This window comes from Phalacrocorax aristotelis, chromosome 3, assembly GCF_949628215.1.
Source record: "Phalacrocorax aristotelis chromosome 3, bGulAri2.1, whole genome shotgun sequence".
Lineage (NCBI taxonomy): Eukaryota > Metazoa > Chordata > Aves > Suliformes > Phalacrocoracidae > Phalacrocorax > Phalacrocorax aristotelis.
In genome coordinates, this window is record NC_134278.1 from 98,865,456 (window position 1) to 98,886,135 (window position 20,680).

The window sequence follows — 20,680 nt, forward strand, 5'->3', positions numbered from 1 at the left end:
GGTCATTACAGAATGCACGTCCTCTCACTTCTGTTCTTATGTACAAATTAGTTCCACGTACGGCATGGAACAGCGACTGTGGTACATAAACCAGGGTGTTTATATCTTGTAGCTATTTGCTGAAGAGCACAAAACTGCCTGTTGTCAAGCAAAGCATTTGTACAGCACCTTTCACTGGTTTGTCCCAGCCTTGTGCTCCTGGGTGGGCAGTTTAGTTCCTGTGATGAAACACTGATGATAATGTATCAGAAATGCTGTTTTTTTTCCTGCCTGACAAGATGGAATGGCTGTAGCTGCTTTATCTGATGGGTGGCTGTTGCTCTTCAGGAGGTACGTAGGGGAATAAGTGTGTGGGTAAGGCAGCAAGCTCAGGCAGTTTGTCACAGTCACACCATTTCTGTGGGGCTCAGGTTGCCCAGATGAAGGAATATTTGGGAATAACCTCTTTCCAAAAGTTTTCCGATTCACTCTAAACTCTTTTTATCTCCAAGGGTGTCAGGCTGCACCTTCCACAGCTCTGTAGCTACACCCAAGTGAACTGGAAGTGGGATCTCAGTGGCCTGGGCTAGCAAAGACTGCAGGACTTCTTTGAATACCATCTGATGGGTAGAGAAGAGGGCATAGATATTATCCGAGCATTGGTGTAGTGTGCTTTCCCTTCAATTTCAGCTTCACCTAGCTGGATGCTTCTCTGGAAAGCCCTGGCTATAACCACCTTAGAGCACTGGAGGTTAGAGGAGCAAGTCAGGCCTGTTATCAGCATGGAGCTGTTTTGGTAGTGCTGAGTATCTTCTGCGAGGAAGCAAGAAGCACTGTAAATTTATGCGGCCTGAAACAGAAATAAATCAGTCCTTACATTCCAGAAAGGATTACTGATAGCTGTCTTCAGGTTGGTGACGTGGAGGGATTTGTGCTTCCCTAAATCCAAGGTGAGTTGCTATAATCCTTTTCTCCAACTCTTGCAGAAGGACGCTTTGTGTCATAAAAAAATAATTCTGAAAATAACTAGTGGCGAAGTTTCAAATTAGGTGCTGTGCTGAGGTCTGTATGATCACAGCTCCAGACTGGTTAGAAAAAAGATCAACGATCCTCACAGTCCCTATAAACCATATAAACAAAATATTATCTGTTTTATAAATAAATAGATGGTCCTCAGCAATTCTGTGCTGCCTGTGCAGCCTTTGAGGCTTGTCCTTGTTCCACAGCATGCCTCTGGGGTCCAGTTGTGGAAAATATACTCCTCCAGTGCTTTCAGCAATGAAGTCTTTCCAGCTTTGTTGGATGCTGTCTGGAAAGGAGAGGTCACAGGTGTGACAGGAGGAGGAGAACTTTCCTGAAGTGTCCCAGGATGGGGAATTCATTTCTAGTGAGTTCGTTTCGTTTGGGTTCAGTGATTGTTTTGCAGATGTTGACAGTAATGGTTTTCTGGGCAGGGAGCCTGTGCTATTCAGCAAGATCTGAGGCACAAGGATCCAAAATTGGCACTGCAGATTTGCAAAAGATAACCTAGTTTCTCTGACAAGTTAGCTCTGTTACCCGTGAGGGTGTCGCATAGGTGGCAAGGCCAGCATTTACGTCATGGCTTTTACAGAGTTCAGATTTTGCAGAAGCCTTGTCAAACACCAGGTGGAAACCGAAACCGTGCCTATGAAAGCCACAAAGCAGAGTAACCACCTGCATCCTTTTTCCTGCCTCACTGCAGACAGACAACTCTGGAAGAAAATGGCGATGAGAGGAAAAGATTGCCATCCAGCGTGATCCAAACCAGTATGTGGTGGCTGCCTAGTGACCAGCTGTACCTCTAGAAAAGCGTGGGAGAGCTCCCTTTTCAGTTAAGATAGGGAGGAACCAAAGCATGGGGGAAATGGAGGGAGATGTGCCCGCTGGATACTGGCTCAGGAAAAAAGTCTTATTAACTAAACCAGAGAACTATCCTGCAGAAGAATGTGCAGGTGGATAAGCAAGTGAAGGAAAATAAGGTTTATAGATAAGTCAGTCCTAGTTTCAAAGACCATTTATTGGGAAAGTAGCTGCCTATGGCACAGGAATGGTACAGGGAGGGGAAAAAAGCGAGCATTTCAGGGCAGGAGCTACCTCTTCTTGTGTTTGTCACAGGACTCAATACTGACACTCTATTAAAAATACAGCTTATAATTAGACCTATTCAAAATAAAATGCTGTCTTAGGATATAAACATTTAGGAATGAAAACACCCAAATGCTCTCTTCAACTGTATACTTAGTTCTCTTTTTAATCTGGCCCAGTTTCCTGTAGGTAAGAGCCAACCGTGGTGTTTTGTAATAGAAGGAACGGCACTTTTCTCTGTAAGAAACTTGGAGGCGTGACGTTTGCAATGCCAACAAGCCATAAACATGGTGCTGCTTGCCAGAAAGGTGGCTGTCTCAGTTTAATGCCACACCTGCTCCTTCGTGTGTCAGTGTACCATAATACTTCTGTCACTTTACCGAGTAAAAATGCATGTCCAGAGACCTCCCTCTGACGTTGATCCAATCATTACACAGCCCAACACAGAGAGCGCCAGCTACAGTCATTTTATTTGTCTTCATGCCTTGTGGTTCACTACACTTGTTTACAATACAAATACACTATTCAATACAAAATACTCAATGACCATATATTAGTATTTTTCTTTATAGTATCCCTGAAGTGCACAGGCCCTTCCTTCATAAACAACATTGGATAAAATGCTGTACATGAGACAGACACTCTTATAATGAAGCTTGTTACTAAAAGAAGCCAGATGCAGACAATTTGGACATTTTCCTGTGATGGGTTTAACTTTGGGACAGGCAAACGGTGATGTCTTTGCTGCTGTGAAAGGCTGTTTTATGCTATTCCTACGTCAAGGTTCTTGTCACCCAGAAGATAGGCTCCGTAACAGGAGCAGACATGCAAAGTTAAATCCTTCATAGCCTATTTCAGATCTCTTACATCATGCAGCGTACGGACGACTGCGCCCAGTGGTGCTGCAGCTGCTCTCATGCTGAGCCTGTGTCCTTTTGTGCACACATGGGGAGGGAAGCCAACGGCCTGGCGATACTACGCCGCTGTGAAAGGCTGACTTGGCCAAATAAAGGCAGCCCTCGCGCTTTCAACCTATGGTACCTGTACCTCCTTCCCTCGCCCCAGTGAAGGCCCTCTCCCGCCACCACTCCGTCTTCTGCTGCTCGCAGAAGCAGAACCATCCAAACTTCTGGCCTTGCTTCATTTCCAGGCACTTGATGGAGAAACAAGGTTTAGTAGCGAAAAGGAAGATGAAAGGACAACTGGAAAGGTAACCTAGTTTACCTTCAGCAGCTTACAGACTCGGCAACCTACCTAACATCTATAGGAAACAGGTAATGTCCACATGGAAATAAGCAGTTTTCAGAGTATGAGAGTGGTAGCACAGGATTTTCCCAGTCGTGCTTTACATCCTGTAGATCGTACTGGTTCCCGCTTTTCCACTGCAGAGTGAGGAAGACACATAAGACCAGAATGTAAATATTGCCAATGAAAAAGATTAACAGTCTTAAAAACAAGTTCCTTAAAAAAAAATTTACATTCTCTCAATTAACTAGTTAAAAAAAAAAGTCATAGACAGAAATAGGTAAGAGGGTTAAAGTAACCTGATTATTTTTTCCTTTCTCCTGCAACACTGTAGGCCTAGCATGGAGGGGTTTAGTAAGGGAATGTGGGATTTACACATGCCAGGGTGCTTTGGTCTGCTGAGCTCATGGTGGCTTAGGACCCTCCTGCTCCCTGTAGCTCCTGACAACTGAGCAGGTGAATCTGTAGACACAGAAAAATCCTAGCTCGTGACTGGACAAGATGCTCTTGCTAATGGTGTACAGCTGTAGGAAACATGCTAGCCTGAAACTGCTAGAAATTGGAACAGAAGAAACATGAACACTGAAAGCTTCCAGGTGTAAGAGAAATTATAAATTCTATGAGTTACCTGCTACACAGTTAAGACAGTCAGCTTACAACTGTGCTGAATGAGGTACTCAGCTCTTTGCACATGCACAAAGCCTAGTTTGTGTTGTTTCCCTCTGCCCTGCTTGGACTGTCCCTGGGAAAGCCCTTCTGAAGCGTCTTTCCTACCTCACTGCACAAGCTGCTGCTGGTAATCCCTCCACCCAGGGCAAACCTGCATGGCAGCTGCAGCTCTCACCTGCTTACTGCTTAAATGCTACAGCGTTTCTTCAGCTAATTTGAGCTGGTGAGGTAATTGATAGTGCTGGAGTGGCAGCTCTGACTTTAGTGACAGAAGAAACAGGCATCATTAAGGAAAGCTTTCTTCAGATCATCCCAGTGATGCAAGTAAAATCTCACATTGTCACTGAAATCCCGGCAATGCTTTGGCAACAGGATGGACGCTTAAAGTTAAGCAATCCAATTGCAGAATGACCACGACACTGTCTCCGATGCAGCCTGCACACAAGTAGCAGAGCAGCCTTTGGTCCAGGCAATTAATTCATGGAAATAATTTATCATTGATGGTATTATTTATTTTCTAGGAAAGAGGACAGGCACATGCTCCAACCCTTGTTTCCAAGTGGCAAGATTTTATAAGCATCAATATTTACAAAACCGGTTTTGCAAACTGGGATCCTGTGCTTGGACAGCACAGGGGTACCAAACTAAATGCTTGCTGTGGAAGAGCTCAGAGATGTTAGATTTTTAACATGAAAAATAAGCCCAAACTAGATTTCTGAATTCCAGGAGTTAAGGGGGGATTAAAAAAAACCAAAACAAACCCCAAACCAAAAAACCCACAACAAAGCATTTTGCACTGGAGGCACTGGAAGGAAGCTTACTTAAAACCAACTGCTCATGCTGAACAGTGTTTACCTTGATGCACTGCGCTCAGCAGACGGTACGTAGGCTACTGTTTCAGTAGTAATTCACTATTTCCCCGGCCAGAATTAGCTCCTCACGTATTCCATAGGTAAAAAGCAGTAATGTGTTTAGCTCCTTCTTTTTTTACAACTCCCATTCTGTAAGAGCATTTTGGTTGAAACTGTATGATAAAATAACTGCACAGCAGAAGCTGCAGAGCAGTACTCATGCTATCACCATGGCTGGGGAAAGCCTGCCTTTCCCCCCTTCATCACCATAAATGTACAATGGTCTCTTGCTGCTTGTGCTTTTTAAAGTGTCTTTAGAAATCCTGCCTTTAACAGCATAACTGGGCAGCTTAGCTGCATTTGTGCAGCATCAAAGCTGCTGCCCCAGACCAAAGAATAATAGTTTCAGGTAATCAAAGATCCTTAACTTTGCAACTCTTTGTTCTTGTGTGTTCTTTAAGACCACTTATCAGTCTACAGGTCAGATTCTGGCCTCACTAATGGGTAAGAGGCAGAGCAGCAAAAACTCAGAGGGTGCTCCTATGCAAAGAAGAGCTAAAGAAAACAATGAGGTGCTTCAGCCCTTCTGAAAATGAGAAAGCTGGAATATTTAAATGAAACTTGCTATTACATGTGAATAATACGCTAGTGTAAGAACTTGTTCTCACAGTGCTTACCTCCTGAATTAATCAGCTTTCCTGAGAGTCTACAAAACTACCCCATTGAGTTTACTGAGTTAGAAAGAGAGAGATCAGTGTGACACTAACGCAGTCCTAAGCTAGACAGAATCCCTCCCCAGTGGCTATTTCATGACAAGAGCTGCAAGCCTAATAATCTTGGTGATCACAAATATTCTCTTAGTTCAAGCTAAAGAAGCCTGGGCACAGCAGCAGAGCACCCAACGTGTAACCCTCATTATGCCCGCCAAACCTACGCAGCAGTGGTGCGAGGATCCCTAGCAGCTGAACATGAAATTCGGGGCAGTCCCTGCTTCAAGGTTCCCAACAGAGAGCAGTGCCCACTTAACCAACCACCACACACAATTGTGGCATTTGTCTGAAAGGGTTTCAGTTTTGTGTATCAGCGATGTCAGGCAGGTTAGGAGAGCACGCTACCTCCCCCCCCTCCCAGTTTCTTTTTTTTTCACAAGGGTGGTGGGCCAGCCCAAGCCCTCCGATTTCAGTCTGCACATCTCAAAGGTTAGGACTACATATATGTGGGTTCTGGTTTGTTCCATCATGAAGACAGGGAGCTTACCTCAATGTTTGGATCTGGGGCCAGATTCAGTCTCACTTCACTGAAACGAAGAGTCTTGGCCTGAAGAACACCTTCACATTCCTTTGCTGGTGCTCCAGTACACCCATGTCTATGGAATTAGGCACCACTTTTTCGGATAGCATTCATGCTAAAACAGCTCCTTGCAACCCTAAGTTGACGTTACTAATGCACATCTTTACACATGAATTATTTCCTACATCTATGTTTTGACAATACATTTAACTGGCATATTTTTCATGCACAAAGTGTACAAAATGAGTCAACGCAGTGTTTGTCTTTAAACCACTATCATACACATATTTTTGTTAAAGGAATGAGGGCTCTAAACCCTTCAAATACAGACAGTATCTGGCATCTGGATTGTGGCACGATGTAGTCTTCTGCCTTTTTGTTCTTGTTTTTACAGCGTATGTCAAAGGCGAACCTCTGAGGTATGCAGGCGGCTGTCCGTATTCAGGGCAGGGTGAAAGTTTCTCTCATGACCATGGCCCTTTAAAACTTCACTTTGGTTCCACTTGACGTGCACAAGTTCCTGATGAAGGGCATTCCTACCTTTGTAGGACAGAAGGAATTTTAAAGGGCTTTGCTCAGTTTTAATGCTTAAGCGCAGCAAAAAGAAAACGAAACAAAAAACCCCAGCCAAACAACCCCTCCCCAACCCAGAGTGCCTCAGGGCGTCTACACCCGTCTTCTGTGCTTCCTCCCCACTCTCTTTCAAGTGATGCAGTAGGACCAGTGTCTTGCCAACACCCCATACCCACTGTGCAGTCAAGGGCTGTCGAAGACTGGACTGTAGCTGGAATGCAGCTTGGGACCGTGCCATCGTGTCACCATTCAGCGCTGTTGTAACCTTTTTCGGTCTGGATAGGGGATGCTCCCCCAAAACCCACTATAACCTCTGCCAGCTGCAGATCTCCAGGTGTTCCACAGCAACCACAAGTTTGGCACAGAAAACCCCAGACATAAAACACTCAAGGCAGTGAGCCACAGCTTTACACTTAAGCAGAGAATGCACAACTGAGAAAAGCTCACAGGAAGGGCATGACAACAACCATGCGTATGAGTTGATGCAACAGCAGCTGGGCCTTGCAGTTAACATGTTTCCTGTATCCTCCCTCCCCCTTGTTTCTTTTAGTGTATTGGGGCTTTGGTAATTTGAAGCCTCTCGGGTTAGTTGAAATTACGGCTTTGAGGGTGGCACTTCTTGAGCAAGTTGGCACAAAATGGAAGGTAATGCTGTCAGATCCCTTGCTCATGGTGTACTGGGTAACAGGACATCTCTTCAAGGCTCAGGGGGCCACAGGGGGAAAACTCAAGAGGGTAGAGGGCTCTCACGGCCCCTGCTGGGTTATGTGGCTCTTGTTTCTAAGGATGGGATCCTCGTAACTGCTAGCACAAGGTGGCGTGGAGGCTTCCAAGGGTAAGCCCTGCTGTTGGTATCCATAGTTGACATTCCCACAGGGGAAGTGGCGGAGCCTAAAGAGAGGCACTTCTTTAACACTTGCTGTTAGGGAAGATGGCTCTAATAGCAGGGAGGAGCCTGGCAGCCTGCCAGTCACAATGTTGGGCCCCACAGTACAGTTTCCTTCCTGTCCCAAATTCTCCCTCTCGGGCATCTCCTTCTCCAGCCCAGGACTGTTTTTGCTGGCCTGCTTCTCCGCAAACCAAGAACCGTAGGTTGGATTCCAGAGGTTGGTGGGCTTGTTTCTGGAACCCCGGCTTTTGTGCAGCTCAGAAGGGGGGTTGGACTGGGTGTAGGCCATGTTGATATGTCCCCCAGCTGAGGCTGATTGTACCTTCCCTGGCACTGGCGGTTCCAAGGCTCTCACTTTCCCTAGAGGTTTTCCAGCAGCGATGGCTGATGGCAGGGGTGGTGGAGATGGCAGAGTTTGCTTGTCATCCTTTCTGTCTTGGTGTGTGGAGACCAAGAGAGGAGGAATTCCTTCTGGATCATCAGGGCGCATCGCTAGCTTCTCCTCCTCCTCAGCAGATGGACCATATTCTACTGGCAAAGCGGTGTTGATCACATCTGGATCCTGCCAGAAAGAACAATGAGAATTTTGCAAAGTCTGCCACCATCATTAATACTTGCACTTGATTAAGAAGCCAACATATCTGACAGCTGTCATGCTATGACCACAGAGCATCATTCCCACTACACAGAGCCCACATTCCATTTGTAGAGGATGCTGACAAAATGCAGCTAACAGTGAGATGCAGTGGAATACCCTTAAAATCAAAAAGCAACCTTAAAACTCACCAAAGAACAGCAGAGGCACAAAAACAGTGAAAAACGCTTTTTATGTCCAGCCAAATTTCCTGTGGGAATGTTGTTTTGGAATCTATATAATCTCGAAGTTCATAACATTCTCAGATAATATTGAGAAAGTTTCAGCCATGAAAAGTATTGCCTTCGCACAACAAGGGAGGAATGGGAATGCAGAGAGAAGGCAATACTGGCAGACCCCTTGAAGCCCAAATCCATAGGGACTGCCGTTCTGAGCTACTTAAAGCAGTTTTGAGAAGTAAACTGAGAGAAAATGTGGTAATCTGGGCATCCTTTAATTATTGCTAGATGCCATGGCAAGATATAGATAGCAGAAAACAATGCCTCCCAATCCCAGGATCCAAACACATGAAAAACAGACCAAGCCTCCCAAAGAGCGAGGGAAAGCAAACTGACTGAGGCAAATAACAGTGAGCCCATACAAGAAGCCTGTGCTGATGCAGGCAGCAAAATATTTTCTAAACTACCCCACTCCTCATAAGCTAAAATTGGTGATAAAAAATAAATACATCAGATTTCAGCCTGGGAAGCCAGCCACATCCTTCTCCCGTTTCCTAGCCTTAGAATCCCCACTCGTTTAGCATGGCTGTCTCCACCTGCCTTCTCTAACAGAGTCAGATTCAGAAAATTGCCGACAGCTGCAGAAGCCACCTGCAAAGGGTGCTCTGAGCCAGGACCATTTCTGCTCAGTGCTGACCATGTCTTAAGGGTAAACACTGGGATGGAGTAACTGACATGAAGCACGTACAGACGCTGGCCTGTCTTAGCTCTTTTGCGTGTCGTCATCTGCGCCTTTAGAAGAAGAAGCAGAGCTACAGGTTTGCAGTTTGTAAAGCTGTGTAATCTTGTGTAAGCCTGTGCCTTTCAGCAGTGAAAGACAAGAAGGATCAACCACCCAGTGAGGTAAATATCCCAGCCACTGGTCCCAGGGTGACATCAGTCTCCCTGGAATGCTGACTGCAGTAATGCAGTGCTGCCTCCTCATCTCATGTTCTGGCTTGCCTAGATCGCTCCTCAGTAAGAACCCTCTCCACCCATCTGATTCGTGACAAATGAACACTGATACCTGAGTGCAGTACTCAATCCTCTCCAGGATTATGGCAAAATTTGGCCGGTCTTCAGGCTGGTGCTGCCAACACTGGGTCATAATGCGATAACTGAAAAAGCAGAAAGGGAGATGCTCATAAATGAGAGATCTTGTTGGTACCTAACAGCTAGTCACTGCAGCTTAGAAACAATAAGCATGTAATGCCGCTCTGACTTCTAATAACTAAGAGTGCTCTGCCTTCCTGAGTCAGACCACTGATGCACCAGTAACCACTGAAATGTGGCCACCAGTGGGGTGAAATCCACAGACCATCAGAGAAATAACTCACCCACCAAAATCCCTTGGACAATTCACTAAAGGTAGGCAGGGCTACAGATAATGGAGCCCAGTCTTCCCTACCTGTGAACAGTCTTATGTACTTGCAGTTTCACAGCTAACCTAAGACACAGAAATATTGCACCATCTTTGACCAAACAACCAACGGCCACTACTTCTCAAAGGGGCCCTCAATTACTCTCCAAAACAGAGAAAACTTAAACAGTAGAGAAGTCACTGGCACTCAAGTCCAATAAGGCAGATCAGTCACAATAAGATCAATCTTAAAAGTCATTAACTTCTGACTAGAGAACTGCATTTGAAACAGAAACTTATTTGCATGAATATATCAAAGTTAAAATCTCATACACAGGGCCAGGGCAGTTTTTAGGTGGATCCATCCTTCCTCCATTGGTGACAAACTCCAGAACCTCCTGGTTACTTTTGCTAGGGTAGGGCATGTATCCCAAAGAGAATATCTCCCACAGCAATACGCCAAAGGACCTGAATACAGAAGTGAAGGAAAACAAAGTGAAGGATACAGGAATGACCATCACGGAGGGGCAATGCCCTTAGGTGCAGTACCGTCAGCATTGCTCTTTGCAGTCTGTGCTCAGGCAGCTTGTGGAAATCACTGCTGCAGGATTCAGACATAAATAAGCTGCACAGTTGTAATGGTGGACTTTGAATCATTTAATGAATACTAGTAGTTGAATGTTAAGTGAGTGAAGTCTGCCGTATAGGTAGATAAATACGGTTGCTTTGCCCTATACTCAGCACTGTTCAACTAGATGTAACAAATGTGAAAGTCAGGTTATGCTTTTCTAAGACGTCAGCCATTGCTGGAGACAGGACTGAGTGGAGCAGTGGCCTGATGACTTACGGTGAACTCTGCCTCTTGAATAAGGTACCCTGTGTGAAATAATATGCCAGTGAATCCCCACTGATGCTCTGAGCCCCATAGTCTGCACCTGTAGGTCAGAGTACAATAAAAACATTCCCTAGCTGACACCACAGCCCTGGGCCTGTGTGGTGTGGCCTGCAAAGCCCTGCGGACAATGGCTGGGACAAGATCTCCTCCAAAGCATTCATCTGGTCAGCTGCTTGGAAATCATGATCGTCTTGATTAAAATTGCAAAGAGCTATGCGCAGCAATGGGAAACTCTTCCGCTTGGTGCTGAGATAGGCAGCAGCTCAGCTGTGTGAGAGAATGTACCGCTACCCCTTTGCTGGGGCTTGCTCAGGAGCTGTGTCCTGACAGCCAGCCCCTTCCCCTCCACACACATCCCAAGCTCTTGCCTCCTGCTCGCCCAATTTCCCTTCCCCTCCTCTGGCCACCAGCAACTCAAGTGCTTACAGTGCTGCTGCAGGCCCAGAGAAAGGTGAAAGCCACAGTACATGATGCCCTTCTCCCTCACTGGCAGGATGGATCCTGCCTGCAGTCTCCCATGCTGCTTTCCTCAGCGTGGCACTAGCGCTTTCCTCCCTGTAGCAGCAAAGCAGCACCTGCATTTACCGCAACCTCCCTTCCCTGCCTGCTCACCTCCCCTGCCTTTGCACAGGTCTGATCTTTCTGTTCCCTAGTCTCCTCCAAGATTACTCGCTCTGAAAAACGCAGCTTGTCTTTTTAGGAAAGGAGAAATGAACAAGAACACATGTTTTTTACAAATTATTCACACTTTACAAAAGCAGTTACAACACAGACAGACAGACTGGACAGAGAAGAAAAAGAAGCACACCATGTGTCTGTTTTTGATGTAAATATTCCTTCCATGAAAGCCTCAGGAGGCATCCATTTGACGGGCAACATCGCACACCCACCCTTCCGATAGTAGCTGGCTCTGCAAAGAACAAACAAAACAAGGAGTCGGCAAAGAATTCAGAAAAAGCCATTAATTTGGGATTTTTATAATTGCAAATATTAAAATTATGAGCCAGAAGAGAGACTAATTTAGGTGAAACAGAATGGCAGAGAAAATGCTGAAGAGACCTGTTCCTTCTCACAAAAATAGTGGAAATGGGCAGGCCATGGAAGAAGTGCTCTAATCTCCCTTGCTTTAGGCCTGATCTGGTGAACACAAGTTATCCTTATCTGTATGCACACTCCTAGTGAGTTACTCACACAGTAAACTGCTGCTGGAAGAGCCATCCTCCTGCACTTTTCAGCCACAGCAAGAGCTCCACCTCACCTCACATGTGGTCACCTGGAGCATCCCCATCAAAAATAAACAAAGCCTGTCCCTTACGTATCCAGTCTAAAGCACTGCAAGTGAAACACAAAACCCCTTATAAGAAGCGGAGCTTGCTGAGAAGGATGCTTGGCCATTAGGACTGGGGCAATAGTACAAAAAGCACCTCCTGTGCTCCTGAGGCAGGAATTACAATAGTCATTTAGTGTCGTTGCCCTTTAAAATAAAATCTACAAGCCCTTAATCCTGTGCTTGCAGCTGCAGGAGGCTGCTCATGCAAGTTGGTGTCACTGTTCATAACTACACAGCCTGAGCATCCAAAGGGTATTCCTGGACACAGAAACATGTGCAAACTTCAAAGGCACCTTTGAAAACTCAGCACCAAAGCGTTCTTCTTGGCAGTTGGTTCTGCTGATAGTGGGAGTGTGACAGATGCTACTTTGTCCCAGTAGAGTCCCATCTGACAGTGGGACAGAGTGGGGGTGAAGCTTTGTGAATGGAGAGAGAGGAGGGGGGAAAAAAAGCAGCTCTGATACACTTGGGTTTTTGAAGGTAGCAGTCTGTTTGCATCACCTCAGGCTGTGATGCTGCCAGATCTCAAGCTAAGCAGAGCCTGGCCTGGCTTAGTAATTACTCAGGAGAATCCCCAAGCAGGAAGAAAAGACGGCAAGGCACTGGAATAAACAGTGCAGGTGACTGAGTACAAGGCACTCCTTCCTCCGAGTCAGAGGCAAATTGATTCCTCAGCACAGCAGGACATGGTGCAGCACTTCTAGAGGTGCTATCTGGAAGATGAGATATCAAACTGCAGCCCTGACTGCTTGTGGTCATTAAAGATTTCCTGGCACTTCTTGCAAGAGCAGAGTAGTTAACCCTGTGTCCTGGCTGAATTCCAGTTCAGCTGATTACATTTTCCTGACCTTCCTCTGCACCTTCCTCCTTTATCTGCAGTAAATTGAGGAGATTTACTGATAACACCAAACCAAAGGGGCAGGGGTGGTATCAAGGAGAGAGATTAAGCTCAGAATGATTTGGGACCACAAAAAAAAAGGGCACATCAATGCCATTCAGTGTGGAGAAAGTAAAGACAAGAAACTGAAGACAGAGTACAAGTGGGAGGAAAAATGCCTACCATGACCATCAGACTTCATTACCCAGAGGAAAGCTGTCAGGAGAGGGAAAAGTCTCCAGACCACAGTTAAACTACAGGTGAAGGTGAACACCAAAAAAGCATTAGCTGGGATTCATCAGGGCGGGATCTCTCCACTCTTGCCTTGCTAGGGTTACACAGGGCAGCACACGAGCCTGCTCTCCTGCACACACACTGCTCCTCCCTCATTTTAGAGAGATTCCACTTGCGGATACCCTGGGCTTAGCTCTGCTACCTGTATATATCCCGGGCCATTCCAAAGTCTCCAATTTTAGCCACTCTCCCAGGCCCTCGACAGGTAAGGAGGCAGTTCCTGGCAGCAATATCCCTACAAGGAAAAGGAAGAAAAGCAATGGAAAGAGAAGAACCACTTAATCATTTGACAATTTTAGAAGCCAAAAAGAAAACAAAGGATTGTACCTCCTTTCCTGAGCTGCAGAGAGCCCGCAACAGCCAGAAAAGTCACTGTTTATGGATAACTAGTCATGTCCCAAATTCCAATCTACCCCAACAGCAGGAGTTCTGCTCTTTAACATTTCTTCTTTAAACTTCAAGTAACATCTACCAGCTGAAAGGATGGGCCTCCTGTGAGACTCCCTTCACCCCAGGAGCTACTTTTAAGTCTCTAAGGAGTTGCAAGCAGTGGGGCTGATTTCAGCAGTGTACTAGTCCCAACCCCATGCTGCCTGGAGAATGATCCACTGACCTATTCCTAGCGTGGCTGTTAAAATATTGTGCAATGGGTGTCATACGGTCAGAGACAGAAAGAACAACAATGTGCAGGTGTTGCTCTGGAGGCTGAAGGTATGGCCTGAATCTGTGCATGCAGGTAAAGCTCCAGCTCCACCTCTGCTGGCATACCTTGTGGGTAACTCTTTCAGAAGAGTGAACTACAATCTCTTTCTATGCATCTCTACTCAATGGGCAAAATTTTAGACACTTGCCAAACATCCTGTTCTGCAGGAGCAGCTAACAATAGTCACAAGGTGTTGCATTCTGGCTTACGTATACACCCTGTTCTTCGAGAGGGAAAAGAAAAGGGTTCCAGAATGAGCAGAAAGGCAGTAAGGAAAATTCATGATGGGGAGAGTTTTGAAGACTTCTGTCACAAGACTGTGTTTTCATTTCCAGAGTAGCCAAACAGGCTGCACAAGTGCAGGCACTGAGGCAGAGCTCAGGACCTTTGGTAAAACTACAGACCTCCACAACCAGATTTATAGCAGCTCTTCTGTTAATTGCTTCTATTATTCTGATTTAATCTACCTTGTTTAAAGGTATCCAGCCACTAGAGTGCAGCAGGACATAAACATATCATGCAGGGCATTAGGAGTCCTTGCTGGCCTGTGTGCAAGTCATGCCCATGCTGACACAGATGTGTTCACCTACCTATGAATGAAGTGGTTCTCCTCCAGGTACTGACACCCACGAGCAATGTCACGAGCCACATGGAGCAAGTCCAGCATGGAAAGTGAGGAGGGCTGATTCTACCAAAAGACAAGGGACAAACATGGGTTAAAAGCAAGAACATGGCATGATTCGTCACTGATACAGCACTGGGAACTCTCCAGCAAGTGATGTAGCTCAGATGTTAATACACAAAGGGATTACAAAAATGCACAAGTGAGAGTTCATATCCATGAACTATGCAAAGGATGTGCAGGCGCGATGTCATACAAATCCCAGGGACAGAATCAGAACAGCTGGATCTGACTTTCCAGCTCCATTGGGATGCCCCTGTAAGAATTTCCCCCAGTTCTCACGGGAGATGCTTCTGAATTTTCAGCACAATTTTTGAGGAGATCTGTAGCCTGAACTGATCCTCACTCAGTTTCTTTGTATTATTGCTAGCTCTTCTCTGAAGTCACCTTGAACAATGAGAATGACATTTTGTATAATGGTATGAGTCACATTTGCTCTTTCCCTCCTCCACATCTGTGTAGGTTTTATCTTGCCCCTCAGAGCACTGACACAGGTTTGCGTAGCCAACGGCTATGGAAGACTAAGGCTGCCAACTCCTTGTTCCTGCCCCTCTGATGAATTCTACAGCCCTTGCCAGCAGGAGCCAGATGCTTTAGTGAAAAGGGCAGGCTTAGCACCGGCTTGCGTTTGCCGGCCTCTGAAGCCAAACCATTAGCCTCTGTACTGAGGTGTGAATCAGTGATCCCTGTGGCCACTTCTGTGGGGGAGGAGGAAATTGTTGCTGCCAGCAGGGTGATGTCAAACAACTGGGTGGCAGTGACTGCTTATAGAATCATGGAATCATAGAATCATTAAGGTTGGAAAAGACCCTTAAGATCATTGAGTCCAACCACTAACCTATCACTGCCAAGTCCACCACTAAACCATATCATCAAGCACCACGCCTACCCTTCTTTTAAATACCTCCAGGGATGGAGACTCAACCACTTCCCTGGGCAGCCTGTTCCAATGTCTGACAACAGCAGCCATTTGCTAGCTAAGTGTTTATCTGGGGCCTTAGTTATTGGACCAAACAAGCTTATCCTACCTTCTAGCTCTCTCTTATGACACCTACCATTCTGCCCAGTGCCGTAAAGGCACACCTGCCCATGGGTCTCTCCCACTGACGCACAAACCAGCACAGGTTCTCCAGTGACAGGGACTGCTGGCTCTGCCAGCCCATCTGTCATGATGAAACATATCTCCAGACTGATGCAGTGCTGTGCTGGCCATCCCATCTGACGTAAACCCCTGCTAACTGGGAGTGGAAATAAGTCTAGGCTCTGCAGCAGGCAGCAGCCAGTAGTGAAATAGTGGGCATTGGCTGGTAAAACCTAAAAAAGTCTTAACGTCTTTTGAGGATATTAGGAGAAACCTGGCCTCAATACTTGACTAATGAAATAACTGAAAAATGCTGTATCTCTGTGTGAACAAAGCCTTTTTTTTTCAGTGTGGTGCCATAAAGCAAAATTGTTTGTGACTATGTACCAACTGCCTGTATTTTATTATTTACATGGTATAGTTCATTGCATATATATACTTAATCGCTTCTTTAAAACACTAGACTGCATCTCCCCCTAAACCTTTCTTTTTGTAGAGTAATCATTTCCTGCAAACATCAAAACCTCCCCCCACCCCGGCCCCTTTGTGGGGAGGAGGGAATAATCTTTTTTACCTCTGTGAGCTAAAGTGACTCACCAGCTACACAAGATGACTACAGTAAGAAAGGACGCAGATGCCTTCTTTTTCCCTTTCAGGGCATAACCAAAGGAAAATGAGTATCTCCATCTACCCATTCCCTCCTTTTCTGAGCAAGGGTCAGAAACCTGAAGTGAAAACTGAGTAAAAAGCCCAATTTTTTATTGTGCAATTGATTCCAGACTTGAGCTATACTGCAAGGCAGTCAGTAGGCTGAAGCCACAAGCTGATCTGAACAGCATAGGTTTTCTCTCTTTTTCCCTTTTTTCCCCTTCCTTCCCCTCCTTGGATGAATTCTTTCCACCTTTTATTTGACTAAATACAGTCCTAAAACAGATGTGACTGCCCAGCCAAGGACAATTTAGCCATGTAATCTGTTTGAAAAATGGAGGTTTGGGATTCATTTTGCAAGGGGAGCAACCCTGAGACACCAAAGGATTCACTTTACAGCTTTTGCCCTCCAGATGAATGGACAATGCCAGCTGCAATGCACTGCTGCTTAGAGCACTTGGCACGCTGGAAGCACTAGTGTGACACCTCCCTGGATGAGGCTGAATCTTGCTAAAGGTGAATGAAATTCTGTGTATTGTTCAGTGTAATCACTGCTCTGTGCAACAGGCTACAAAACTCAAAGGAGGGGAATAATTTATCCATATACAATTTATCTTCCAGAGCTGTTCTTTGATTGCTGTGCTGTGTGAGAAAGATCAGCACTGAATTTCCCAGAAAGGACAATTCTGCAACGCTCATAATGAGCAAAGGCTCCGATTCCAGGCGTCTCTGAATCTACCAAACTGCCTCTCTCCTGATGAGGGGGAAGGGATAATCCTGTAATAGACGTGAAAATTTATTAGTGGAACACAGAAACCCATCAGAGCCGTATACCCTGGACCCATGGAGAAGTATGAATCTGAAGCTTATGGAGTAGACCTGGCTGGCATAAACCGACAATATTCCACAAGAGTCACTGGTATTGTAACAGTAACCTTGGATGAACATTTGGCTTACACATATGATCATTCTTGCTTAGAGTCCAGAAAAACCATTATGTGTTGGTTGAACATTGCTTTCGTTATTTACATGAAGAACACAGATGAACAACATGCAATAACCTGTGCTGGCAGCATCTTGACCTCCCATTAATTTGGATCCCATGTCCTGATACCTCCTGTGGGACCTCTAACTTCCCATTTCAAGTCCCTTGCAATGTCTTAAGTTCCCCCTTCTCTTGCTTCACTTTCTCTTCCATCATTCTCTCTGCTCCCCTCCATGCTTTTCAGTGGCTGAGTGCAAGGCAGAATGCTGTGTGTGCCTTGCTCCAAGTCACACAGGTTCTCGCTGGCCAGTGGCAAGCCAAACAAGACACCTTTTTTGCTCAGTGGTTGCTCTAGCATAGTGTTTTCTTTTTTGTGAAGCTTTGGAATTAACACCAAGTTAATGCCTTTCACACCTTTATTAAATTTGACTGAAACTGGCAAATGAATTTAAAGTTACTGGCAAGAGATCAGGGAGAGCAACTAGGGTTGAAGGTAGAGAATGAACATGTAAATCTCTCTTTTGCAATCAGGCTGAAAGCAGAAGTAGGTGGGAAAGACGAGGTAGTAAGGAAGCCAGCTGGAAAATACAAAACTGGAAAAAACCAAGGGGAAATGACAACAGTAATTCATATGGTGCTTACTTAGTCAGTCAGCTAGGTCTTGTGTGTTCAATTAATTCCTGCTGGAAGAAAAGCTCACTGAAGCCTGTTTACTCTGCACTGTTCCTTGTCTTTCCTTTCCTTTAATGGGCCTGGAAAGCTAGACATCCAGTCTGCTATGCTTACCTTCTGCCTGTGTTCCTTGAATGAGCAACAGGAGGATCAAAGCAGCTCAGGGTTCGTTAAGAACAGTGCAAAGATACATCCAGCAGTACTGAGCCACAGGCCTTATGTACAGTGACTCTGTCACACTTCAAGTACAGGCAGAGGGCAAATCCACTTCCACAGCTGGATCCCATATTTCACAGAGCACAATGCCCCATGCGCATCTCATCTCTTACCAGTCAGTCTCCTAGCCTCATAGCTTATGAGCTAGCAAACATGTGCACCAGAGGCTGATTTCTCAGCACTCACAGGTGCCATTGGCTCCTCAGAAGCTGTGCCCACAGCCAGACAATGAATTACCCTGTCATTCTCACCAGGCAGCCAGTACATGGGATGGTAGCAGAAGCAGGGAAAGGCAAGGGGAAGGAAGGTGTTAGAAGTGGAGCAGAAACATGTGGATCTGTATCTGCACACGGTCAGGCTGTCCCCATTCACCCAGCTGTTAAAGAGGGTCTGGAAACTGTTCTGAATCAGTTCCAGCTTGTAACTGCCCATCTGCATTTGAACCTCAGCTTTCCCAAAGTGTGACAGGCATGGGACAGAGCAGAAAACAGCAGCATCAGCCCCAGGTCTGCTTCAGTCCTGGGAGCAAGTTAAATGCAGGAATAGGGGAGGATCTTCAAGATGCTGGGAACAGTAGTAATGGTCAGTCTCAGATATCCTCAAACAGGTCAGGAAAGACAAGGAAAGAAGAGGAAAGGGAGGAGAGACTGTGAAGGCAGAAGAGAAATACCAAGTAAGCAATGTATACCTGGAATGAACCATCCACCAATAGGGGTTGCACAGAGCTGTCACTAACAGAAATGGAAGCCTTGGCATGCAAGGAGGAACTCACAACTGGGGTAGGGGCAAACAGAAAGAAACCCCTCAGATCAGAATGCTCCTATAACTGCATCCTATAAAGAGTAAGGCATTTTCATCCACAAAAGCGACTGGTTCATTTTACTGCAAATAGGTGAAAATTCCTGCTGTTCAGGAATAATGTTCTTGGTGCTTCCTCAAAAGACCCTGATCATTACTGAGCTGGCTTCTCTCTCTAACTTAATGAGCCAAAAAGATATTTCCATTGCAAAGTGATAGATGCCCTTGCCCTGCGCCATCCTGTTTCACCTGCCACTTCACACATCTAGCACAGCCTGTCTGGCAGTTTTGAACAAAGCACCTACCAGACAGCATACCTTGCCCATGCCATTTTGTTCTGCACTGGGTGAGAGCAGAGCCCACATTGCAAAACGTGTATTTCCCCATTCACCTACCACTAAGTTCAGCCTATTTGTATGAGATGACAAGAGAATGTCTAGGTGCTACAGAAAACTAACCTTTATAAATAAAGACTGCTTGCTCAGATTTCAAACAGCTTGACTTTCTGGGTGTTTAGCCTTTTTATCCAGGCAGGAGACACTTTATTGCAACCTATCCAAGACTGTGGTGCTCCTGAGCAACACAGACCATTTTATATGTCTGAAAACCAGACTGCAAGGTAAAAATACAAAAGTCAATCTGTTTCCAGGTGTCTCAAGGAAGAATCTTATTTCTATCTGTTAGAACTAATTTGTGTCTGTCTCGTACTGATAAAATCCAGCATTTTGTCCCGTGCCAAAGACATGTAGAGACAAAATATGAAGCTGGGTCCTGGTGCTGAACTTCAACAACATCTGTGTACTTTTCTGATCCAGGGACTCGGAGCAAACTTTATTCTTCTGAAATACTGATTCCTCTCTAGAAGTCGTAATTTCTTTTTCACACATTTCTAACTGACCGTCATTTCCTATTGATGCTGATTTCAGTGGGAAAAACTTTAAAACTCCAGACTAAAGATATTTGCTATTAAGCCAACAACTCCAGGCCAGATTCTCTCCTTGCCTATGTCAAACTTGCACTGACAGATATCCATAGAAATGCACCTGATCAGCAGTTTAAATAATGGATTTATGTTTTGTAGTTCAACACTTCCCCCCAGTCTGCCCCAGCTGGTGTGAGGGGGGAGCTTAATTTTTTTTTTAAACTTTGATTTTGTTCTTTCTTTAGACAGTATCTGCAATGCTATCTAGCAAAGTCCACAGTGAGGCACCTCTGCATAACCCCAGCAGCATCTGTTCCCTATATATCTGTGTCCTGCCCCCACAGTGGTCTTCTAGCAACAGAAATTTTCTGACTCTAAAATGCTAGGAAATAGTTGCTGCATGGATCAGCTCTTTTATAGTGATGTATTTGCCTTGCGGCAGCAGCTTACTAAATAAAACTCAATTTTCTCTTTTCTTACCGGTCTAGGCCGCGTATCTCTCAGGAACGATTTCAGGTCACCTCCAGCCATGAGCTCTAGCAGGATGAAACGGGGCAGTGCCTGCAAGCTCACCCCGATACAGCGCACAATATTCTGGTGGTTGAACTTGCTGTGAAGACAGGAAGACTCAATTATGGAACAACTTTGATCGAAAAAGCACAATTGCAGAAAACGTTTTGCTTCAGGGAATTTTTTTTTTTTTTCAGAAAGTAACAAATCTCAAAGGTAGGGTAACTGGATAAAGCTAAAGTGCCACCCCTGC

General features: G+C 45.5%; 2 protein-coding genes across 4 annotated transcripts in view; one reads left to right on the plus strand and one right to left on the minus strand.

Moving 5' to 3' along the window:
• The window catches only part of CLIP4 (CAP-Gly domain containing linker protein family member 4), a 37,691-nt gene extending 34,278 nt beyond the window's left edge, over positions 1-3,413 (plus strand). The window contains exon 19 of one of the 2 annotated variants that reach the window (XM_075088687.1): positions 3,236-3,413. In XM_075088687.1, the coding sequence (XP_074944788.1) occupies positions 3,236-3,299 (64 nt within the window). In that variant the 3' untranslated portion in view covers positions 3,300-3,413. Of the gene's footprint in view, positions 1-669; positions 1,136-3,235 lie in introns of those variants that run through there. The other variant, XM_075088688.1, reaches the window with a different exon arrangement.
• Positions 2,536-20,680, minus strand: part of LOC142055149 (ALK tyrosine kinase receptor-like) — a 66,412-nt gene continuing 48,267 nt past the window's right edge. For both annotated transcript variants that reach the window (XM_075088690.1, XM_075088689.1), the window contains 8 exons: positions 20,398-20,527; positions 14,504-14,601; positions 13,353-13,445; positions 11,518-11,619; positions 10,148-10,282; positions 9,482-9,572; positions 6,108-8,164; positions 2,536-3,467 (listed from right to left, as the gene is read on the minus strand). In XM_075088690.1, the coding sequence (XP_074944791.1) occupies positions 7,460-8,164; positions 9,482-9,572; positions 10,148-10,282; positions 11,518-11,619; positions 13,353-13,445; positions 14,504-14,601; positions 20,398-20,527 (1,354 nt within the window). In that variant the 3' untranslated portion in view covers positions 2,536-3,467; positions 6,108-7,459. The remainder of the gene's footprint in view (positions 3,468-6,107; positions 8,165-9,481; positions 9,573-10,147; positions 10,283-11,517; positions 11,620-13,352; positions 13,446-14,503; positions 14,602-20,397; positions 20,528-20,680) is intronic.